A 25,377-nucleotide genomic window follows, 5' to 3' on the forward strand; every position below is an offset into this window, starting at 1 on the left:
ACCCAAACATGGCTTTACACGAAATATGGTCAAGGATGAATGCCAAATGTGTGTGTGTGTGTGTGTGAGAGAGAAAGTGTCTGCCAGTGCTCATGGGTGTGTTTGCATGTTTTTGGCTGCGCTGATGTGTGTGTATATGAATGTGTATGTATGGGTGCATGAATTACATTACATTACATTACATTTAGCAGACACTTCTTGACCAAAGTGACTTACATTTGTCAGCTATATTACAAGGGATCACATTGTCCCCGAAGCAACTTGGGGTTAAGTGTCTTGCTCAAGGGCACAACGGTGGAAGACGGGAATTGAACCGACAACTTTCAGGCTACTGCACGCTAGTCCAGCTCCTTAACCACTACACTACCACTGCCCGAATGAATGTGTGTGTGTGTGTGTGTGTGTGTGTGTGTGTGTGTGTGTGTGTGTGTGTGTGTGTGTGTGTGTGTGTGTGTGTGTGTGTGTGTGTGTGTGTGTGTGTGTGTGTGTGTGTGTGTGTGTGTGTGTGTGTGTGTGTGTGTGTGTGTGTGTGTGTGTGTGTGTGTGTGTGTGTGTGTGTGTGTGTGTGTGTGTGTGTGTGTGTGTGTGTGTGTCCACGCGCATGTTTAAGTGTTTTGTTTGTGTACTTGTGTGCGATCGAGTGTGCGAACCTGTACATGTATGTCTGTCTGCGTGCATGAGTGGCTGAGTGTGTGTACTCTCTGTATGATATGCGTGTGTGCTCTGTACATTTTGTGTTCTCTACACATGTGTGTGTGTGTGTGTGTGTGTGTGTGTGTGTGTGTGTGTGTGTGTGTGTCTGTTGCATGGTCCTTCTCGTATCACTCTCCTACATAATGGCCTGTGCACATGGAGGCCAGGGCTGTTTTTGTTCTGGGGGGATAAAGGCGTTCTCTCGGCCTTCAGGATGTGAGTCAGTCAGAGGGAGCAGGAGAGGACGACTTCCTGTGGCGGAAAACGATCAAAACGCCAGACAAGCTCCCCTAGTCCTGTTTCAGGCCACCGTGTTCCCTACAAGCTATTCACACAGGTCTGCCGTGCTGCAACCCTCCACACACACACACACACACACACACACACACACACTTTTACAGACACACACACACATGTACTGGCTGCTAGCTATTCTGAGCTGACTCCCTCATCCTTCGAAGAGCTGGGGTAAGTGTGGAAATTTCCTCAAAAGTGATCTGTTCATGCTCATGTTGCTGTTTATTCATTCTAATTACGTTGTTTGTGGCTAATTGTCATGATTCTGTGCACTGAAGAAGTTTGAGTAAATGTATTTGAAAATTGAGTCAGTCAATTACGTTAATATAGTACAATAAACGGCACCACTTACACAAGTACATGCTGGATATTCTTATGGTCAAGGTTAGGTTTATGTGGATCATTTTACATGTGGGTTTAAGTGGGTAAATCATGTTGACGGCAAAGTTGTCAATGTGATGGCAATGTGTTACACTATGTACCCAAAACGCCAAAACACTACGAAGCCACTTTGGCTAATTGCGAAAGTGAATAAATACACACTAATCACAGTATGTCATTTCATCTCTGTCTCTGTCCCTGAAGATTTTGGAAGCGAAATGAACGAGGCAAGTGACGGTTAAGGATGTAGAGTGACCTCAACTGCTCCAAAGAATAGGTTTCAGCTGACATGGAAAACTCTCCTTTGGATCAAATATGATACTAAGTAAGAATCTCCTGCAACCACAGGACCTTTTGAAAGAATCTACTCTACATACATTATTGATTATTTGTGACATATTGTATACTTGTTATGTGACATTTCTTCTTTGGTGTTTGACTACATTTTATCTTTGGAGGTTTTGGAAATGTTTGTTAGCAGTTATGTTCAACACTACTGTAAGACAGGTTGTGAGATTATGCATTGACACAGCTGTTTAAGGTCTCCTGCTTAAGGTTATGAGATAATCTATTTGATTTATATTCACTAGACTTGACTAATGGGAGTTGCCACCTCCCCCTGGAGACTGACCGAGATGGTCTGACCTACATCTACAGCCTGTCCTTCTCCCTGGGCCTTCCTGCCAACCTGCTCTCTTTGTGGGGACTGTACCAACTGGGCCGCTCCGGCGGGGGTGGCTGCCAGCTGGTCTACATCCTCAACCTGCTGCTGTCGGACCTGCTCCAGCTGCTCACACTGCCGCTGTGGATCATCTACCTGCAGAGGGCGCACCGGTGGGCGTACGGCTCGGTCGCCTGCCAGCTGGTGGGCTACGTCTTCTACGTCAACGTCTACGCCAGCGTGGTGTTCCTGTGCCTGATCGCGCTGGACCGCTGCCTGGCTATCGTCTACCCGCTGAGCAGCAGAAGGTTCCGGAAGGTGCGCGTGGCGGCACTGTCCGGGGTGGCCGTGTGGACGCTGACGTTCCTGTTCTGTCTGAGCGGGCTGTACCCATCCGTGTTCGAGCCAGAGAGGGGGCTTTGCTTGGAGCAGTACCCCATCAGCCCACGCTACGCCAAGTTCAAGATCGCTACGGTGGCCCTGGGCTTTCTGCTGCCCTGCTGCATTCTGGGGTGAGAGGAGCATATAGTGTGTGTGTGAGATATGTAAGTGTGAGAATGTGGGTGGAGCAAGAGAAAGAGTATCTGAGTGTGTGTGTGTATGTGTGTGTGTGTGTGTGTGTGTGTGTGTGTGTGCATGTGTACGTGTGTGTTTACCTGTGTATCTTTTTGTGTATGTGTGTGTGTATTTGTGTGTGTGTGTGAGAGAGAGAGAGAGAGAGAGAGAGAGGAGAGGGAGTGAGAGAGAAATATATAAAAATAGAAGCCTTCACAATTTTAGATTAGGAATGTTAACTGACGCCTCATATTTCTGACAGTGATCTCTCTTGCTATGAACCCCAATACTTTGTAAGACTGTATTTGAGGTGTGTTGTCCACCTTCAAAGAAAGTCCAAATCCATATTTTAAAAAAAGGCAAATCTACTGTAAAGGCAAAGAGGAAGAGAGCCAGATAGACAGAGAAAAAGAGCGAGAGAGGGGGGGATAGGGGAGAGAGATAGATAGAGAGAGAGAGAGAGAGAGAGAGAGATACTATGTGTGTGCATATATAATTGCATGTTATAGATCAACTTTTCACTGACACTGTGCACCTGCAGCTATGATACTGACACAGTGACGTGGAACTTAGAGACAATGCGCACGTCTCACCTCACACACGTCTCACCCTGAGATCACAGGATCAGATAGATGGGTGCATTCTTCAGCAATGAAGGCACATACTTGTCGCACAATCTCCACAGATAGTGATGTCCTCTGGCATGGCCTCGGCCCTGACCTGGCACAGATCTATTGGTTCTGCTTCGAATCCATAAAACAACAAATAAAAATGGTTGCGCTCCAAAATTGTTTATTTTCTTGTAATATTTTCATTAGTAGCAACAGGGGCTGCTAAAGACAATGTTATAAGTTTTTGGAGAGCAACCATTTTTATTTTGTAGCATTGTGTAAAGCACACCCGTTGTACAAGAAGAGGAAAAGCGTGGTGTTTTTAAGTACTAGGACATCTGCTTCAAATCCATACAGGGACATTTGACATACTGCACTTAACGTCAGACACATATTGCGCTAACCTTTTCAATGATCATATTCTGCCTTATTAATTTATTTATTCTGCCATATTTATCTTTGCTAAAAATTGGTAATCCCTCAGGATACACTTGCATAGGAAGAGTTGAAACACTACAGCATGTTACTACAGATTTTGCATTGCATTCCTGTATGTGGCCAACAGAATCCTTGAACTTTGGCTAAATGTGGGTCAGGCCCAGGCCAGATCTGGGCCAGACTGTTTGAGAACTGTTTCCTTACTCTCGCCGTTCGGCCTCTTACAGAGTCACCTCGGCCAGGATCAGGGTCACCCTGCGCGACTCGCCATCCGTCTCGACCCAGGAGCGCCGCCGCATCGTGGGGACGCTCGTCGTCATCACCGTCATCTTCATCGTCGTCTTCGGGCCGTACCACCTGGTGGGCGGCTACCGCTTCATGGCGCTGCTGCTGACGGAGGACCCCTGCCACCTGGAGCGCTCGCTCTACCTGTGCTACCGCATCTGCTACGGCCTCACCAGCCTCAACACCCTCCTGGACCCCCTCTTCTACATCTTCCTGTGCCACAACGCCCGCCACGAGCTCCGGCGCTCCTTGCCCTGCCTGAGCAAAGGCACGAGCCCCAGGAAAGGGGTCCAGTTCAAGCCCAAGGTCAAGATGAAGGTCGGCGGCGGTGGTGGCGGCAGTGAACGCACCAGACAGCTGGACCAGAGTGACAGCGTGTAGGGCAACAGACCAGAACAGACGAGACAAGACAAAGAGACAGGCTGGGTCTCCTATGTGCTATAGATGCTTATCTACGGACACACAGCGCGAGAGAGAACTGCATGTGCATGTGCAGGTTTAATATTGACGACACCCCAGGCTCCTTTGGAACAAACCAGTACTATCTGTGCCTGGTAACCGATTCTATCAAGATGAGTCATTAAGGCTGAGACGCTGGAATTTCATTCCTGGCATTGTATTCTATGTGTGGGCAGGTGTGGGCACATGTGAGGTCACGAACAGCTGGGGTGACTGAGGAGTGGGGTTGTGGGCTGGAGGGGGGGGGGGGGGGGTCAAAGAGTTGGTGGAGGGGTCTTTTCCTCTTTGTCAGTTTAGGATGGGAATACTTGTCTTAAAAATTGGGGTGGGTTTTCCATGAGTAAGCCTACTGTACACTACACAAGGATAGGCTATTTACTTTTTCTCTCAAAGGCAGACTGGCTTTCAGTAACCCCACACATTATGTGGCATGTCTAACAAGTCGAGGGCGCCACCTGCAGTCCGTGGAAGCCTTTGTCAACCTGTCGACTTCAGTGAACTTAAGTTTTTGCTAATTATGCTATTTTATCTCTGCCACGTGTGCAGAAGATGGTAACTTAAAATGCCGTCACAAAATTAGATACTAACAAAATGTCTTTTACTCTTCGTGTGATTAATGTTTCGTAACAAAAAGAATCAAGCCCTGATTAAAGAATACTGCATTGGGAGAGGAAGTGAGCCTAAACGCTATGCTGACATTGAAGTCAGCTAGAACTTTAGGAAGTTAATAGCTTACAACTTTGCAGTAATTTGGTCCGACTTCTGTCCCCGATTCCATGACATTTTCCATACGTCCTTCATCCTTTCTCTTGACCCTATTCCAACATTTCTACTGATTAAACAACAATGTGGTGTCTGATTCTGGCAAAACTGTCAAGGAGTGAAGCCTGTTTGCCAAATTGCCATAATACTTTAAAGTTTAAGTCGTACGTACAAGCCAATGAAGGAACATCTGAGCGGAGCGTGTCGCCCCTCATCCAGTAGGCTAGGCTAGTCAAGGGCGCCACTCTGTTTAAAAGATATCCATATACACCAATCCGTTTATTTGTGTGTAGCCCTTTCGATCTCGCATACAAAAGACGTAGATTGTAGTACTTTCAGGTGTATAAAAACAAAAACGTAGCCAAATCTTTTATTTAATTTTTGTATTTATTTTTTAAATGAACATATCTTATTCTCATACCTATTCTAATTTAAGATAAAGAATAATGGGCGACATGGTGTTTTGGTAGCAGAAATTAAGGTGCAAAAAGGTGGCAAGTTCTGAAATAAACAAATATGATGTCAACAGATACAAAATTCAAAATTCGTATCTATTTATTTGTGCATTTACCGCAAACGTTGTTTTTTCCATTAAAGCCAATAGGGGGCGGTCCAGTCCGGCAAAAATCAGAGCCTAGAGATAACCCAGGTCTACGGCTCTGGCAAAAATGAAGAGGTCTCAGTCATTGGGTGTTATGTCCACTAAATTGATGATTATCAGTTCTGAAATGATGGGCTCGCTTGTTGTTTTTATCATGAGAAACATTGCTACAAACGTGTGTCTTTGTGTCTTTGTGTGTGTGTGTGTGTGTGTGTGTGTGTGTGTGTGTGTGTGTGTGTTTGTGTGTGTTCAAGTGTTCCCCTTCTCATGGAAACAAACTAGAATGAAGTACAAACTTTAAGCACAGAATGTCTACTCTACACTGTCATAACAAATGAAACAAGTGATACTTTTTGTCTATTAAAGAAACAGAAACATTGTCACTTTCAGATTTCTTCCTCTCCTTTACCCCTCCCTTTTTAGTCTCTTCAAATTCTAACAAATCGTAGTTCCCTGTTGCAAGTCTGCATGACAAGTTGTTTTAAATTCCTTAACATCACATCACTAATGAGATTTAACTGACTGACAGAGAATATAATTTCTCCAAACTGTAATTTCCCTAAAAAATAAAAGGATGGAGGCAAGGCGCCATACTGCTTCAAATGTTTAAAACCAGGGTCATGACATCAACATCTAGGCTCTCACGCCCAGTTGGTGTGTGATGGGCAGTTTAAGGGTGAGGTCAGCATTTAGCAATTTCACGGTGCGTTCATCCACATGGGAAAACATTTTTCCCAGTGAAAACATCATTGTTCACTTCACCTCATGTGGGAATACGAGGTGGGAAACTGGGGGAAGATTTTGCTAATGGAGTTGCCCAGTTGTGGGCTCATCATCACTTTTGTCGTCACGTTGTAGGCTAGTTCATTTGTCATGTGGACTTTCATGTGCAACAATTTTAATGAACTTGGAGATTTGCCATTTTTGTCACTTGAAAGCTGCATATCCTTCTTTCGCAAGCACCTTACATCATATTTTTTAAGCAAATACAGTTGTTTATTTAAGATTTAGCGTATGTTTGTTGTATCATCATGTTTTTCACACATTCCGACGGCAAAGCACATAAACACTCGCAGTGGGAAAAACAACGTAATCACGCGGACGGTCCCTGATATTCCATATGGCCTGAACGCACCATAAAGTCTGTAAATGTTTTTGTCACATTCAGCAATCATATCCTCATGATCCATTAGCTGTCCATTCTGTGAGCACACTGTAAAAAAAGGTCTCTGTTTAGCCCAGGCTCCGAAAAATGGAAATAAACAAAGTAGAGGCAGCCTGTCCCTCAAAATGAAACCCTGTGTGGAGTTTCTCTGGGAATACTGAAGGGAGGAGAGTGCTACCTTTCTGGTGTGTTTCGTTTGGTCCTTTATTAAAACATAATGTATGTAAATTTAAATATAAACATACATAAACAAACAAACGGTGGTGTTCAACCAGGGATGGATTACTGCACGGGCCTACTGGGCCTAGGCCCAGGGGCCCAAGGGGTCAGGGGGCCCTGAAGCCCAAGCCTTTGCATGGAATCACTGCCTCAATATCAACAAATCAGGATGTAGGCTTTGAATCTGATTGAATTAAAGTATTGCGACAATTAGTGGGGCACCCTTAATACATCTGGGCCCAGGGGCCCGAAAGTTCATAATCCGTCCATGTGTCTTTTCCCTGTTCAATTTTAAATATTATTATTATGTTGTTTGTATTTATGTGTCGCTTTGGACAAAGGCGTCTGCTAAATCCATAACCATAACCATGTGTTCAACAAACGGTGGTGTTCATCTCCAGCTCTGATGATGATCCCCCCCCCGCCCCCAGCGGCGCCCCTGGATGATGCTCAAAACAGTTGTACAAATTTGTGTCATTTGGCCAGGACAGCTGACAGTTGTGTCACCTTTTCAGGACTGTGTTTGTGTAGACACAAATGCTAAATTGTGTGTCTCAATGGGTCCTTGAATGTCAACACAAAAGTGACAGGCTGCACCTGTTATTTATTTAGGAGGGGCAAAAACTCAAGCTCAGAGGGTTTCTCAGGTTTTGACATTTTAAAAATCAAAGAGCCACGGACACCAGGGATTTCAGTTTCAACTTTCTCTGCATACCTTCTTGCGTTTCAATGACCCACTGAATGTGATAGCTATGGAGTGATTTGCACCCTGAAGAATACAGGTTTGTGGATTTATATCCTCAAGGCAAATAGAATAACTTCAACATAAATTCAACGGTGTGGTATGGCGGTAGAGACGTTCCCAAGTGTAGTATACACATGGGCTGAGGCTACTCGAGTTTCTTCCACTGCACTGCAGCCTCAGTAGACCTGCACCCTTATGCAGATGAATCAGTCGAGTGTGAAATAATGCAAGTGCAAGAAGTTGAGGGCTCAGGAAATAGTCTTGTTACCCAGTAGAGCTATGATACCCTTTTCATTTTTTTTTAAAAAAGTGCGCAACCACAGTTTGGACCTCTGGCAAAATATGCCTCAAATGAACAGTTCAATCACTTCAATTCATGTTTTGCAAGATGTGATTTTTTTCAAGAATACAGAGTGTGTGTGTGTGTGTGTGTGTGTGTGTGTGTGTGTGTGTGTGTGTGTGTGTGTGTTCCCATAGTGCTATGGATTCTTAGTTAGAGTGTCATGAATATGCTCTTAAAACAAATGTGTTGAAAACAACACAACTTGCATTGATTTTTAACACATCTCTGTGTCCAGATAGGGACACCACATTCATTTTAAGAGTGTACGCTAACCTATTTAAAATTGGAATAAGTTTGTGTTTTCTGTCCAAAGCTGAAGTAAGTGGTATAATTTCGGTCCATGTACATTGCAATGTTTGGGTGTTAGTGTTGTGTAGTTAACTTACTTCTCTACCCTTACTCGGTGTATTAAAAATAGGGTCTAAAGATTAGACTTCCTCTGTGTGTTTTCACATTCCGGATCACTGCTTTCTTGTGTGTGTCATAATAAAGGGTGCACCAGAAGAGACCTGCACATTTCTCTGTTTATTACACTATACTGGTGAAAAAGGGAGCCAGAGTTTTGGATAGATGAGCTGTGGGGATTTCATTACATTTCATTACAAGTGACTTACAGAAGAAGAATGGTAATACAGACCAATTTCACAGCTAAACCACAACAGACGCTTGGACAATAACACATTTCTATGACCCTTATAGCAATAATCTTAATCCTCCATCCTTAGCCCAGCGCCCATGCCAGACTATATTAGTCATAGGCAGGGTTTCTGACCTGGGCCCCCTAAAATGCACACCCACAGCAGCACCACCACCAGAATTGACCGGACATGAGAGGGTGATCTGTGCCTTTTGACCCCACAACATCCACATCCACTTGCCAAACACACATGTAAAAACACTCTCTACACACACACACACACACACACACAAACACACACACACACACACACACATTCACATTCTCACACACTGTAGGGGCCAGTGAACAGTTTGATGTTCTGCAGACCTAGGCTACACAAGCATTATATTATAAACAACTGTTTTTTATTAGACCTATCTTGTTATCTGCATTTCGTTGTCTTTGTAGGCTACATGTACTCGGCACACTGACAATAAAGTTGAATCTAATCTAATCTAATCTAAATTTCAAAGCCAGTTAGTGTGCTTTCTTTCTTTTCACTGCTGCTCTAGTTAATTTGTAAGATATAGCAAAGGCAGTGACAACATGTGGACTGAAAGGAGGAGGTTGAATCATAATCGAAACCAATAGTTGTCTCAGAGAATTTCTGCTTATAGACGGGCTCTTGTCAATAAAAGCGTAGCGATGTTACTGGTACCTCGTTGACCAGTCCTTAATAGCAAAACCAATAATAGAAGCAGAATTGGCAGAGCGGCGTGGAAAGAAACCAATCCGGCTGTAGGGGCGGATCAAAACGCATCAGGGGGTGGGGTTTTTGAGGTCATTCACACCCTCTCTGTTTCACTCTCACGGCGTGCGTTTGAGGGGACGGGCGGTAGGGGTAAAAGGAGTTGCCGGGCGTTAGCAAAGCATTAACGGCGTTTGGGAGGAGGCTTTTGTCGCTATCTGCCATTTCAAAACAAGAGAGTATCGCCAGTCTGCAAACTCAGTACCAAGCCGACGTATACACTTCGCCTTCAGCACAATTTACAAAGCCGGTAGCTGGGAGAATTAAGGTGTCGAAGATCGCTAATTAGCGACACAGCTAGCCGTTAGCCAACACCTTTCATAGCTAGCATAGCTAAGTTACGTTCTCATTAGCAAACAATCGTCCTCGCGACCCAAGCAGTTCTGTTTGATACTTCTGATCTCGAACAACGTCAGTATTCTATGCTATTAGCGTGCACGTTTTTCTTATTTACTGTTCGAGCTAGCGTTAGCGTTACGAGTGAGCCTGGCCGCTGGAAACGGTTTGTGGCTACCCATTGATACTGCGAACCATCACTCCCAGGTCCCCCATCACCTCTGCCCCTTTCCCTTCCACCCGACACCCTGGAAATCCACAAGCGGCCGGAGAACGGCGTCGAGCCAGCGAAGCTGGGGGTGGTTTCGGACTCCCACCTTATCGGAGCGCCGACAGAGAGGCATAGTCGTGGGGACGTGAAGACGACTATGGACGGACTGGCGGTGGAGGTCCGAGGCTCGAACGGGGCCTTCTACAAGGTAAAGAAAATAATATCCAGCAGTTAAGTTAACTGTCATCGCAACTTCGAATGTTAAAGTTTATTTGACGCCATCGGCTAGCATCATGCTTTGTCTCTGAATTGGGACCTAGCAAGAGATTTCAGTCGCATCATTCGCAACGAGGCCTTGACAAACGATAAGGTCGCTGTTGTGTTGATAGCCTGTTTTCATGCTCGACAGGTCAGGGTTAGCCATTGTCTGGCAGGTTTGCCATGGGCTTCAGCGGCTTGTACCCGTACGGGATTATTAAATTGATGTGTATTCATTGATCGTAGGTTGTTGTCGTCCTGATGGCTGGGCCCGTAATTACTTTATTGGTAGCTATCCTTGCTAACTAGCCACCATGTTAATCAAGATAGCCTGTGCCCATTGATGCTCTTTACATGGCAGGTATTTATTTATAAACTGAAACTGACTCATAACATAAATTATATTATTGACTACTGTAGCGAAACCCTGTAGAGTTAGCCATTACCAAAAGGCTTATTAAATCTGTCTGCTCCATAAATAGGCCAGATTCCGCATGGCTTTGGACAGAGGGGCAGTTATATTACGGATCTGTAATGTTATGCACTCTTAATGAAGAAGTGAAAAGAACATATGCTAACTGTAGTGTTGCCAGACCTCGTTGTACAACAGCCCCTCGCAGTTTCCAACATCACTTGTTTGGGATCACATGATGACAGACGATATTTGCCAAAAATCAGGTCAATTCAGATGAACTAACATTACGTTGCAAGATCCAGTCACATGGGCTGGCTATTCCAGGCCTGTAATGCTCGACTCCACAAAAGAGACCCAAGGCCTTTTCCCCAAAACATGTTTATGGAATGAAATCTCTCCCTGAGACGTAGCATATCTGTGTAACTTGGCCACAATACAGGTCATTCTCATAACTGGAACAGAGGGCTTTGTTGCAGGGAAGGCTGGGTTTGTGTGTCTGTAGTCTGAAGCTTTGCAACACTCACTGGTGCTCCAGATTACTCCCTGGGCATTATCATTGTCCCAAAGACATTGACAGTGGCAAATGCTAAACCAGAGAGCCAGTAGCATGGAGTGTAGACAGTCTGAGTACCATAGAAGTTAAGTTTCATGTTGTAATGTGAGTTAAGTTAGTGAGAGTAGGTTTTTCGCGCATGGCCATAGCCCTGTGTGAGTGTGTTAGCTGTGAAGCCCGAAAGCGATGAGGAGCCGGAGCAGGTGTGTGTGAGCAACAGGTGATCCTAATCTTGACACTCAACACTCGACCCCCCCTCCACAGGAACACACTCATTCAACTCCACTCACACACACACACATACACACACACAGAGATAGAGATGCCTGCTTAATCACTGTAGTCTAGCATAGCCATCCTGCCTGTTTACTTTTCTATCTTCTCCACAGAGTGTGTGTAATAGTGCCCAGTCAAACTGAGTGGAACTCACTTTAAAGGTTTTCCATCCTTTCCCTGGCATTTCTCCCCTTCCCCCCCCCCTCACCTGCTCTTTCACACACGGCATCTCTCTCCCTTAAGTTGTTTTTAGGTTAGCTTTTCATCTAGAGCCCATCCTTGGTATTTGTTCCGTAGATGCCATCCCCTTTTGCAGTTGCCCTTTCCCTACCCCACGTCCGCACACTGACATCCACAAACAACACACACAAACACCTACCCATGTGTTTATTCCTTACGGGCTTGATGTCAGACCAGTGCCTAGAAGTAGTGAGTGATCTGGTTCAACTGATGGAGCTGTTTCAAACAAGAAACAGATTTGCTGTGCCCTGATGGGGACACTCTGGATTTGGAACGGAATAGCGGCCATTTTGTGGACCCACCCTCTTCTTTTGAAGCCGCGGGTATTTTTTTTTTTCTTTTTTTTTTACTGTGAACAAAAGACAGACATTTAGTCTATGACTCTAAAGCGTGCATTGATAACACAGCCTACTTCCTGAATTTCCATATCATTCCCATATGTATGTTGTCCCCTGTTCGCCCAGGCCGCTGGTGGTGGTGTGGGGGTCTTTCCTGTCCTGTCTCCATCCCCCTAAACTGAGCTAGCCAGAGCAGGGTGAACACTGGGGCTAGCACACGTGTCACGGTACCACACGGATCATGGGAGTGGAGTACGCCACCAGAGCCATCCCCATGGGCCACCGGACCACTCCCTTGGGGTGTCACGTTCCATTCGCTGACAAGCCAGAAGAGATGCCCCATTGGGGGTCTGAGTCGGGCAACGGAGATACCCATACTCGTCACTCAGCTATTACCTCACAGCCAACTGTGAAAAGTCCATGTGGGCGCACGGCCATGTGCTCGTGGTATACCTTTTAGTAAAAGGTTTGCCCTGTAGGGCCCTAATTTAAATGGCGAGCAAAGTCTTAAGTCTATAACTAAAGCTAATTTAATGGTAATAAGAGGCCAAAATAATCTATTTGCTAATTTGATACTATGAGCAGCTATGATCCTAAGTGGTGGATCAGCTGCTCAATGCTTCCACACGCCACGTAACGGCTTTGATTCATGCAAGAGACACGTTGAGTGACCTTCCTCTTTGCCTGTCATTTGAATTAGGGCCAGTGGTCTGAAGGGAGTGAGATGGTAGGTAATGCAATTGCTCTAGTTGGTGCTTCTATCCAGGGAACTGTCAGTAACTTCCAGTTTGAGTTAAATACTCAATGGAAAAACTATCAAGCATAGAATGGTTAAAGTTGTCGTCCAGTTCTACTACTCCTACACACTGTAGATGTATATCAGGATGAGACTTCTAGGCAGAGTCTCGGTTCATCTGTCAGTGATCTTAAGAAGCAGCTGTTTGAGTTGAGTACTCAATAAAACGTTTGAACACGTACGAGATCAGAAGTGCATGCTGAAACTAGTAGTTTTGTTTGTCAGTAGTAGTGTCTATGGTGAGGTGTCGGTAGTAGCAGAGACTTTCTAATGAGACACAGCACTCAAAAAATCCTCCATAAAAATGCATGGGGTTAGTTTGTAACGCCAGTATGGCGTTGTCTACGCATATCCCACCCCTTCCGCGGCAAAACGTCGACATGTGAATACATCGAGCCTATCATGTGCTGTGTTGTGAATACATTGAGCCAATAATGTGGTGTGTTGTGAAGACATGTGCCAATCATGTGTTGTGATCTTGCCGCTGGAGCAAGATTGGTGTCGTGAAGCCTTGCGCACGCGCATTTCTGCCGAAACGGATGCCCGATGAGTGCCCAAAAAGCGTTGCTATATGGCTGCCGACTGGAAGGACTTGCCTAAAAGGACTTTGATAGTAGTGTCTGTGGTGAGGTGTCAGTAGTAGTGTCTGTGTTGAGGTATGTTGGTATCAGGTTCTCTAGACTCCTACATGCTGTAGGGACATAACCTAGGACATAGCCTAGGGACGAGTCGTTCAGTGGTATCCACAGCCAGGGAGCAGTCATTCTGTTCCAAGCAGGTGAAATTTCCCCAACTCCTGGACCACACACTATCTAGTTCAGTCCCTCCTGGGTCTCTTGCTCTCTCTCTCTCTCTCTCTCTCTCTCTCTCTCTCTCTCTCTCTCTCTCTCTCTCTCTCTCTCTCTCTCTCTCTCTCTCTCTCTCTCTCTCTCTCTCTCTCTCTCTCTCTCTCTCTCTCTCTCTCTCTCCCCCCCTCTCTCTCTCTCCCTCTCTCCCCCCCAACCAGGTTTCATTGAGCTCCCTCTGTTCGCCTCTATCATCCCTTCCCTATCACCCCCACTCTTTTTTTCCATGTGTCTCCATGTCACATCAACCCCCCCCCCCTTTTCCCGACGTCTCCATCCCAAATAAGGCAGTGTCACACTACACACATGTCCAGATCTGTCAGTCCCCAAAACGCACACGCACGAACAGCCACACACCCATTCCCTTCCTGCACCTTGGCTGGGGGGGGGGGTGTTACGGCACCACTTGATAGATTTGTTGGACCCAGTGATGGACGAGGAACAGACTCCACAGGGGGAGGAGAGTTGAGTGCGGTGGGTGGGATTGGGAGTTGTCTTTCGCCTGTCCATCTCGTAACGGCCACAGACGGGCAAACTGCTGTGCGTACATGCACACACACGCACTTGCGCGCGCACACACACTTGCACACACATTCACTTTCACCCACTGTGAGTTGATTGGTTGAGGCAGGCGTGTCAGGTTAGCTTGATATGCACACACGCAAACTGACGTGTGTGTGTGTGTGTGCGTGCGTGTGTGTGCAGAGACGTGCAGGTGCAAATACACACACATGCACAACTGTCATCTTGTGTACCTGTTTTGGTGAGAGGGTCTCAGTTCATGTGAGTCTTATTGGTTTGCCAGGGTTATGTGTGTGTGTGTGTGTGTACGCGCGCTAGCGGTGTGAAACTTGGCCAGGGCCGACTGAGCTGTCAGAAGTCTTTTGACTGGGGCTCGTTCGGCTGACACACACACACAGAATCCCCCTGAGTCCTTGCTCACTAGCTGCTGGATATCAAACAGCAAGTGTCATAGAGCCATTTCTGCTCCAGTGCCCTCAGAAATGGCCATCGCACACTCAGCTGAAGACCACCTTCTTATCATTCAGGGCCAAAGTCTTCAAGGCTACCCCTCAAGCTGGGTCAGACACTCCAGAAATCCAATCGGATCGGACCGTCGCTGCAACATTGACTGTTATGTCTTCTAATAGGGCGAATAAGTCAAATAGGACTTTTGAACAGAGTCAAAAATGTGACTCGTATACAACTGATTCGGGGGTAAAACTGCATCAAAATCGCACAGTGTCATTAAAGGTACTGTCTTAACTTTGACCAAAGGGTTGGAGACGTTGGAGCTCAACAGCCAGATTACTCCCCTCCTTTCTTTGCTCCTGAAGCAACGGGTTGATTGTCCTGCGATGTTCATCTCTCCGTCCAAACCAGTTTATTTGTGTCCCAATTACAGAGCCAGAACTGTTTACGAATACCAGAGTTTGTTTGTTTTTTGAGCATGCACATGTGAATTTGACAAAATGTATTGGCTTAGAGTCCTGGACCCTACCTTTTAAATCTGACCTGGCAAAGGCACAAAAACCATCTGTCCTTGCTCTTGTATTATCAAACACAATACACCAATTTACAGCATGTGTAAATTAGCTAACTTTTGTCTTCCTCTCTCTCCCTCTCTTGTTTTCTCCCTCCTCTGCTTTCCCAGGGCTTCATCAAGGATGTCCATGAAGAAACACTCACAATAGCCTTTGAAAACAAGTAAGTGGGGGCCCTTGAGCTCAACAGCAAAGCGTTATTGGCAGGGTCCTGGTTTAGTTGCCGGCACTCGCTAATGGGTAGAGGGTTGTTGAGTTGAACAGTGCAACAACTGACGGGTTTGAAGTGTGGTAGAAATGGGATGACACACACACACACACACACACACACCGAGAGAGAGTTGTATTTTTGAATGCCCTTTATCGATTACACTACTCTTGTCTCTCTCTCTCTTCCTGCCCCCAAACACACACACATGCTCGTACAGCCCCTGATCAATTACTTCCGCTGTTGACCCGGTCCACTTCCTGTGCAGAAGTTGGCCTTTGCTGCCCCCATGTCTCCCTCCCCGGCCCCCACCCAGCACCTGTGTCTGGCCCAGCTGTCACAAAGCCCTTTATAGTTCACCCGTCAGATACCCACATGCAGACACACACACACACCTCCCCTGTACAGTTCCAGAACTACAACTTTCTCTCACTGTCGCTATCTAAACTCCCTTCATACACACACACACACGTACACACACACACACGTACACACTTCATACACACACACATGTGCGTATGCACACACATACACACACACACATCTACCTCATCGCCCCGGTCTCTCATCTTTCCCCAGCTTCTGCCACCCTACCCCCCCCCCCCCATTCAAAATCAAAAAAAAACACACATCACACACACACACACACTCTCTCACTCTCTCTCTCTCTCTCTCTCTCTCTCTCTCTCTCTCTCTCTCTCTCTCTCTCTCTCTCTCTCTCTCTCTCTCCTCTCTATCTATTTGGCTTTGCCTGCCAGTCTCGGCTCCCTCTAAAAATAGCCTCCAGAGGCATGTGGGCCAGGCAGGGGAAGAGCTTGACGATGGCCCCTGCCATTCTTGGGATGGTTGTGTCCCTCAACCAACGGCCAGAGCCATCGCCACCGCCTCCCCCACTAACTTTTCTGTCTTCGCGGAAATCTCTACTCAACCTCTGTGTGTGTGTGTGTGTGTGTCCAGTGTCCATGCTGTGAGACGCACATGGTTGTGAAAGATCACTGGCAGGCGATGGGAGAGCACCTTTAGTGTTTGACACATGTCCGTATGTGCTACGTGCAACTACGTCCGAAATGGGAAGTTGTTAAAGCTTGACGTATAAATGCTACGTCCGTTATGTGAAGCTGTTATAGGTTGATGTATATGTGCGGCGCCAGGATTGTTAAGATGATGCTGGACAACATTGTTCTCAATACCACCCCACACACCAGCAGAGGTGGTGGCAGAGTTCGACACTGGTTTGCGGGGTTGTTTTGAGGAGAATGGATAATGAGTAATCGAATGTCGAAAGCAGAGTGCGCCACACTCATGCGCGCGCTGGTTCCCGCAACGCAGAAGTGGATTTCTATTCAAAGGAAGGTTATTTACACACAACCACAGTGCTAAGGTAGTAGCGAAACCGGACTGTGTTTGCAGTGGGAGTGTTGAAATGTGATCAGACAGAGTGTAATTTAAAGCAATCAACTTAATCTCCGTCACAGACACACACACCCCCCCATCCCCCTTCTCATGAGACTTCTGGGCCGTCAGGCCTCTCCTGTTTCCCATATTTATTGCAGGATAATCCAGCTCACTTTATTGGCATTAACATGGGGACTTTCCGCAGGAGATAAGCGTTGAGTTTCAGCTTTTGTATTCTCTTAAAACTGATGAAAGGCGTCAGCTTGGCATAGTACATGCGTGTCCCAAAAGCATAGTCATGGGCTTCGGCTTGGCGAACAAATTAAAAGAGTCATTACAACAACTCTGATTAAAGTAGCTATCCATCCCATAACCACAAGCTAAAAACTTCACAAGTATGTCTGCAGACCGTGTTTCATGTCCTGAGGCTTCACAGAAAGGGAGAGAAATGCAGGTAACAGAAGGTGGAAGTAGAAGATGCAGAGGTAAATTAAAGAACAATGCAGTTAATTGTGTTTTTGCTTCGCTGCCTGAACGTGTACTAACTACAGTATACTAATGGTTAGCTAGTAGCTGTAGCCTGTAGAATGGAATTTGGAATTGTCCCTGTGTGTAGTTGTGCTCCCTTGATCTAGAAACCCAAACAATGGGTCGCCATGGTGCAGAGTTTGGTGCTGGTCATGGCTCTAGTCTGCCCCTATGGCTCCTACTTTTTGGGGAAGTAACCCAATTGTAGAAACCCATTTGTAGACTTATGTAGTCCTATACTTCACCTACATTTGGATGGCACATTGAGTCAGTTACCTTCAGTGTTTCAGTCAGTGGAGGTAACAAAAATGTGCTGAAAGAGCTCTGGTACATCTAAGCTTATTGCCAGCTATTGTAGCTGTGCAATGTGACCAATGTACCTACATTTGCCCTTAGGGCTATTTAGTTTTAATGTAGCCGTGCATGTTTGGTTCACTGTCTGTTTAGTCCATAGCCTGATGGTATGGAATGCTCAAGTGAAATATTGTGGGTAGATTCACTTAAGAGAATGGAAATGGTTTATTTTGTATAGTCACCTATGCTGATACACAAGGAGTGCTCATTTTGCAGTAGCTGAAAGGGGAGAATTGACATGTTGAAAAAGCACTGAAAATGTTGTGTCAGAGAAATAGTCCCAGCATTAGCAAGAGTGCCCATAAAGTGGACTTTATTAAGTCATTAATGCTCAATAAAGGCGTTATAAATTCCTTTGTATTGGTGTTTGTCTAGCCTGTGAACCCTCCACTCCTCTCCCTCCTCTGGGATGGTGCTGGAACATGCTAGACCAGCGAGAGCACTTCCTGGGTCTGTAACCTTTGACCCTGCCATCTGCTGTCTCTGTGCTCTGCTGGAGTTGTGTCCAGGAGAGAGGTTAGGGAGGGGGGGGGGGGGGGGGTGTGGGGCACTTAGGGCCCGTCCACATGGAGACGCTTTTTGGGTTAAACGCAGAGGTTTTGCTTCGTCTTGGCCGAGCGTCCAAACGAATCAAAACGAAACGAACGCACTGCCCGAAACCGCACTTTTTTTGAAACCTGGTCCCAGATTGGAAAAATCTGAAACCGTAGCCCTTTTGAATTTGTTTGGACAGCGAAACCGCACATCCTACTTGCGTACCGATGATGTCATCGCCACACCTCAGCTGCCCTGGAGTTGACACGTATAGTATTGCCTAACAATACTAGTTTTCATACATGACATTACCTATGATTACACTCCGTGGGATAAATATCACAACTGGTGCTGTGCAGCGCCGATAGCTTATGACTTGGTGGACTGAACACTGTTTTTCCCGGTGTTTTTTTTATGCATTCTAGCTACTGTCAGTGACACGAGAGAACTTAAGTTATAAGGGAAGTGCGGTGTAAGTTTGCATTAATTTGTGCGTAGTGCCGGTGTCATTAATTTATTTATATATATGTCTTACAACATAAATAAATGCATTCATAGTGAAGTCAGATATGAGCATACAAAGACGCTTAGAACTCATGTAAGCCTATAGATGCGCACTAAATGCAAATGTGCGGTTTGATGCAAGCAAAAGTATTGACTGTTACTAACAAAGGTATTATAGCAATATTATAAATGTGGCGACGGAATGGCCTAGAACTTGGGTACGCCTAGCCTTTGCACTTGCCGCGATAACCAAAACTAATGTGAATCGCGGACTATCCTACAACCAAAGAAAGTAAAGGAGATTATTTTTACCTGCGTTAGCCAAATAAAGGACGGGACTGCACCCTTCACAAACCGTAAAAAATAATTTTATTAGTTTTACAGTTGACTACAGTTGACAGTTCACTAAGTCCACACAAACAATTCTGGTTTCCTTGCACTAGCCATTTCGTCGTAGCCTATTCTGTATGTTTGTATAGCCTACAGCGCAAGATTTGGTCAATTTCTGTAAAGAAACAGTGCCACCTATAGGCCTGGGATATGAAGTAACGTGTTGAGTCGTGTTGAGATGGATCCGTTTGGACGCAAATATTCTTGATACGGTTCCAGGGAAGACGGAGGGAAAAAAGATCGCTTTGGTACGTGTGGACTAGGCCTTAGTAGTGAGTTTTACAGAGTTGTTAGAAAGCTGATTGACGTAACTCAGTGTGTGTTTGTTTATGTGATTGCAATCTCAATCTCACACTCTCTCTCTCTTAACCCCCCCTTCACCTTCTTCCTCCATCTCTTCTGTCTCTTCCCTCTACCCCCTTTCCTCTCCTTTGTTTTTTCTGATTTTTATTCCTCCTTTTTCTGTCCCTCCCTCCCCATGTCTTCTCTCACTCTATACCATATTTTTCTATCACCCTCCTCCTCTTCTCCTTCTGTCTCTTTAACACCTTTCTCTGTATTTATCCCCCCATCCCTCTCCCCATCCCTATCTCTCTCTCTCTATTTCTGTCTGTCTTGACATTTCTCTCTGTTGCCCCCCCTCTCTTCCTCCCTCCCCCCCTTTCTCTCTCTCTGTCTCTCTCTCTCTCCTCTTCCTTTCTCCCTCTGTCCAGCTGGCAGCCAGAAAGACAGATGCCTTTCAGTGATGTTCGGCTGCCGCCACCGACAGACTACCACAAGGACATCGCTGAGGGAGAAGAGGTGGAGGTGAGACAACTACCCCCCCAGTGCATCACACGCATACATATACACACACACCACCTCACACACACACACACACACACATACACACCACCACTCACACACACATACACACCACCACTCACACACACCAGACACACACACACATACACACCAACACACATACACACCACCACTCACCACCACTCACACACACACACACACACACATACACGGACATACGCACACTTACACAACAACAGTCCCTCACACACCACAATTCTTCAAAGAAATAAAGAAGCTTCAAAGGAGGTACACACAGCATCCTCCTTAATGAAACCACACACACACACACACACACACACACACACACACATACACACATACACACATACACACACACACACACAGACACACAGAGACAGACAGACAGACCTTACTCCCTTAAAGAGGACATTCACATGCACACACCTTGCACCTAATTAGTCCTCCACACACACACACTAAAACACAAAATCTAAATTCACCAATTATTCCTGCACATAATTTCAACAGTTTTCCCAATGACTTCCCTAAGACGTGTCTGATTATTAAATATGAAAAAAAAAACCTATAGCAAAGGTATGATGTACAATTAACTCTGCCAGCAAAACCAGAGGTCATTTGAGAACACACACCCACTTCATTCTTCATGTGCCGACCACATGCAAACCACCTGGCTGACTTGAACCCCTCTCTCTCTCTCTCTCTCTCTCTCTCTCACTCTCTCCTCTCTCTCTCTCACTCCCTCACTCCCTCTCTCTCTCTCTCACTCTCTCTCCTTCTCTCTCTCTCACTCCCTCTCTCTCTCTCTCTCTCTCTCTCACTCTCTCCTCTCTCTCTCTCACTCCCTCACTCCCTCTCTCTCTCTCTCACTCTCTCTCCTTCTCTCTCTCTCACTCCCTCTCTCTCTCTCACTCCCTCTCTCTCTCACACTCTCACTCCCTCTCACTCTCACACTCTCACTCCCTCTCTCACTCTCACTCTCTCTCTCTCTCACTCTCCTTCTCTCTCTCTCCTCTCTCTCTCTCCTCTCTCTCTCTCCTCTCTCTTTCTCTCTCTCTTGCTTGCCATCTCCTCTCCCTATCTCTTGCTCTCCTCTTCTTCCTCTGTCTCTCTTATCTTCCCAACTCTCTCTCTTAACTCACACCATCCTTTCTCCTCTTGACTGTTTGCTCTTCACTCATTTTTGTTCTTTCCCTGCTCTCTCTCTCTCTCCTCCTTTCTCTCTCTCTCTATCTTTTTCTCTCTCTCTCTTCCTCTCCCACGTATATTCCCTTCCTCATACTCACAGGTGTATTCTCTGGCCCCTGGCATCGCTAGACACACACCGTACCTTGTCCAGCCTCACGCACAAACGCACACACACACGCACAGATCTCCTCACCCACCCCGATCTCCTCACCCACCCCTTCCGCCATCCTCACTGCCTCCTGAGGTGAGCTTCTGTCAACTGAACACTTCTGATGTTCAGCTTAGCTCTAAACGGACCAGACACCAAACACCACAGCAAACGCATACATGTTTCTCCACTGACTTGACAAGACACCAATTCTACGCCACATATAGGTAAAGACGTACAGTATCGCACTGTTTGAGTCCCCCCACAGTGAGCCTGTCAGTTAGTTGTCATTTTTAATCCCCGTTACACAGCATCCGTCCTCTCTGGCTGTAGCTGTCTTCTCTCATTGTCTCTTTACTCAGTATGTATCTTTTCTCTTTCTTATCTCCCCCCTCTTTTTCACTCTATCACTTTTCCCTCCCCACACAATCCCCCTCTTTCTGTCCCTCCTGCTACCTGTGTTCCTCCTCCTGTCGCTTCCTCCTTTTTCTCTGCCTGTTTTGATTTGTCACGCCACACTCTGTGTGTATACCTCTTGCTATTGCTGTTTAATTACACATTTCTCTACCCTTTCTCCCTTCTTTTCTTTCTTTCTTATTCGCAATCTATCTTTCTTACTTTCTATCCTCATCTACCCCCTCCCACTTTCATTTTTTCCTCATCTATTTTTCCCCCTCTTTTCCATCCTTCCTATTCTCCCCCATTTATTTTCCTCTTCTCTCCTCCCGTCCCTTCCTCTTCCATCCTTGTCTCCCTCCCATCTCTCTCTCTCCCTCCATCTCTCCACCCCCCCCCCACTTCCCCATCTTCCTTTCCCTCCTATCCCTCTCTATCCCTTTGTCCCCCCCTTTTCTCCCATCTCTCTCCCTCTCACATTCTCTCTCCCTCTCTCTCCCTCTTCCCATCACTCTCCCTCTCCCATCTCTCCATCTCTCCCATTTCTCTCTCCTTCCATTCTTCTTTATCCCTCTCTCTCTCTCTCTCCTCCTTCTCCCATCTCTCCCTCCCTCTCCTATCTCTCTCTCTCTGTCTCCCCCCCCCCTCCTCAATTCCTCTCTCTCTCCTTCTCCTCTCTGCTCCTCTTTGTAGGTGTACTCGCGGGCGAACGACCAAGAGCCCTGCGGCTGGTGGCTGGCCCGCGTCCGTATGATGAAGGGAGAGGTGAGTCAGGGCCTGGTGAGTCAAGGGGAACATCTGGGGCTCAGGGCAGTCGGCATGGGGCCACTCCACACACTTACACACTTACACACTTGTCCCCTTGTCCTTTTGTCACCTTGTGCACTTGTAAACGTGTCTCCTTGCACACTTGTCTCCTTATCCACTTGTTTCCTCGTCCCCCTGTTCACTTGTCACGGCGTTTGTTCCTCTCACTTGTCATTCCCTGTGTCCTTTGTGAATACCATGATAATGTGCCAGTGTCAGAAATCAGCTTTTTAACCAAATAATATGTGTATTTTCACCTGCCACCTATCCACAGTAATACAACATTACTGTAACGTGTGCAGTCTTCCAAACATCACAAATTGCTTGTTTGGCGCACTTATTTACTGCTCCTTACAACATGATAACGATAACAAAATCTGTTATTCTGGGATTAATGTCAGTGGTGTTGTGGCTTTGAGATTTGTTAGGCAATTTTGCCCTCAGAGATTTCTGACCCTGTTATGTACATGGTTGACTTTTCTGTCCGTATCACCAATGCAATGTTGATGTTGTACTTCCATCAATCACTGGGGTGAAGGGGTCCAATCTTATTTTTGCAACCTGTATTGCCTGTACCTGCAGCCTGTTTTGCCTGTGTATGTGGATGACGTGTTAGTGTTTTCCAAAGGTAGCTTTGGATGGTAGCTTTGTACATGATGCAGCAGATATGACTGTTTTCCGATAGCATGATCTTGCAAGAAAATCCAGTTAGCACACCTACACTTGCACTCAGTATCACATTGTAGGCATGCTAGATGTTTGTTTGTGCTTGTGGCGTAGTTTGCTTGTAGGCTGCGCACTGTGTCAGTAGGGAAGAGAGCTGACCGTTTTTGACCAAATGTTTCGAAAACATTTTTTGTTTTTTTTAATTATGAATTTGCTTTTGTCTAAAGCACTTTATTCAGTTCACTGACAGCCAGATTTCTTTTGTAGACAATTAAACCATTGTTGCACACACAAACAGCTATATTATGTCACCTTCACTGATTTCCCTTATTTTTGGTGATGGTATCTGTGCTTCATCAACACGATTATGCTTATCTCTCCACCCAGGCAGCTGGTGTTTTTAGTAAGGTCCCACCTTTGAAGGTTTTAGAATATCTTATTAGCATAGATTTTAAGAAACATATTTAAGTTTCTATAACACACAATGTTCTGGCCATTAAAGGGACACCAGGCAAGCCTGATGCTTTTCCTCTAAGAAACTCCCCCTCGCTCGGTCTGAAGCTTTTTTCCTTTTCTTTGCATCTTCCGTCAAGGGTTTTCGCTGCTTCTTCGCCGGCTCTGCCATTATACACACGTTTGCAACAATCGCTTTTAGTTAGCCTGCCTCTGTGCTGTGGATGCAGGATGTAAACTGATCCTGCTTCGGTCGGCGGGTACGATACACTGAGCGGGATATTCTTCCTACAGGTAGTAGGGGCGGGCGAGAGAAGTCTTCATTCGCCCTGTAATGAGTCATTTAACCATATACCGACTTACGAACATGAGTAATTAACACGAAAACGTTGCCTGGTGTCCCTTTAAATAGCCTCAGTTGCGGAAATGGCCTTAAATTAAACAAACCAACAAACAAACAAACAAACAAACTCCAACCAGGCAGCTTTGAATGCCACTGATGGTGTAGGTGATGGTGTGGAGTAGGGTGGATATTCACCAGTAGGGTGGGTATTTGATTTTCATATAGCAGGCACTTTTCATCCGAAGCACCTATAGGCTGTCTCACATTTCATGAGTCTAAGCAGTCACAAACAAGCCTAATGGCAGTAGACCTGCTCAGCTGCAGCACTGTCTGCTGGCTAGGTGAGGACCACAGTTATCAGGTGTGAATTAGAGCGTGTATGTGTGTCCTTTCCCCCACTCCTACCTGGGTGGCCTATGTACACTTATCCCAGAGTGTCTTGTGTGCATCCTCAAGGTTCCCAGGCTGAAACTACTAGTATAGAAGCATAGCTAAGTCAAGGTCCAACCAGAAACTAAAGCATAAGCTAAATGGGGCTTAGAACAAGTCTGAGGGAGGTAGAGGGGAGTGATCTGAGCTTGGACTCATATCGTCAGGCTGACATGGTAGCTATGGGCAGCGGCAGAACTGCCATCCGATCACACTGAGGCGTAATATGGCCTGTTTGTGCCTTTACACAAAGGATCGATTAGCTTCAGCTTCTCTAGAATAGAATAGATGGAGAAAGTGTGTGTGTGGAGAAGTTAAGCTTTGTTGTGTTGATCAAAATTCTTTGTTATATGAAAGGCACTGTGTGATTTTTGTGTGTTGTGTTGTTGGCTCTCTCATAGAAGGCAAAGGCTTCATCTATCAGCAAACTAAACTCTGTTTGAGTTTACTGTTGTCTGTTGGAATTGAATTGGCCGCTCTTAAAAACAGTAAAGAAACAGATAAATCTGGAATGTAGAACCCATCTTTCCTTCGTTTCCCATACTAGACAGTTGCTTGGTGATCCTTAGTTGTTTGATGCAGTTGAATAAGGCTGTTCTGTGATTGTTTATTGCATACCCTCTGCCATAACTCGTTTGAGTAGCATGTTTTGCTTGAGACTTTTTTAAATAGCATGCACTTAGCAGTTACAGTCTTGTAACCGCACTTCAGATGTGCTTCATATCTCTTAATTGCCAGAATCAATGCCAAGGGGT

The 25,377-nt window shown here is 45.8% G+C and overlaps 2 protein-coding genes and 1 non-coding gene across 13 annotated transcripts in view; all 3 read left to right on the top strand.

The window, feature by feature from the left end:
• The first annotated feature begins 987 nt into the window (after nt 1-987).
• Nucleotides 988-4,594, top strand: LOC143127953 (G-protein coupled receptor 4). The gene is made up of 4 exons (XM_076289637.1): nt 988-1,161; nt 1,576-1,696; nt 1,962-2,544; nt 3,864-4,594. The coding sequence occupies exons 2-4, from the start codon at nt 1,687-1,689 to the stop codon at nt 4,300-4,302; spliced, it is 1,032 nt and encodes a 343-aa protein (XP_076145752.1). The 5' UTR covers nt 988-1,161; nt 1,576-1,686; the 3' UTR covers nt 4,303-4,594.
• Nucleotides 4,595-9,714: 5,120 nt separating this feature from the next.
• Nucleotides 9,715-25,377, top strand: part of fxr2 (FMR1 autosomal homolog 2) — a 35,127-nt gene continuing 19,464 nt past the window's right edge. For 5 of the 11 annotated variants that reach the window (XM_076288594.1, XM_076288598.1, XM_076288595.1 and 2 more), the window contains exons 1-5: nt 9,715-10,397; nt 15,565-15,617; nt 20,081-20,174; nt 21,481-21,624; nt 22,618-22,704. In XM_076288594.1, coding sequence (XP_076144709.1) covers nt 10,347-10,397; nt 15,565-15,617; nt 20,081-20,174; nt 21,481-21,624; nt 22,618-22,704 — 429 coding nt within the window. In that variant the 5' untranslated portion in view covers nt 9,715-10,346. The remainder of the gene's footprint in view (nt 10,398-15,564; nt 15,618-20,080; nt 20,175-21,480; nt 21,625-22,617; nt 22,705-25,377) is intronic. The other 6 variants (XM_076288603.1, XM_076288604.1, XM_076288605.1 and 3 more) reach the window with 3 other exon arrangements.
• Nucleotides 17,848-17,973, top strand: LOC143128297 (small nucleolar RNA ACA64). Its single transcript, XR_012987946.1, has one exon. It is a non-coding gene; the product is annotated as a small nucleolar RNA ACA64 (small nucleolar RNA).

Source organism: Alosa pseudoharengus, unplaced genomic scaffold (assembly GCF_046254945.1).
Source record: "Alosa pseudoharengus isolate Yale_2024_CS ecotype anadromous, Long Island Sound unplaced genomic scaffold, YU_APseudo_1.1 YU_APseudo_1.1_scf_17, whole genome shotgun sequence".
In the NCBI taxonomy this organism is placed as follows: Eukaryota; Metazoa; Chordata; class Actinopteri; order Clupeiformes; family Clupeidae; genus Alosa; species Alosa pseudoharengus.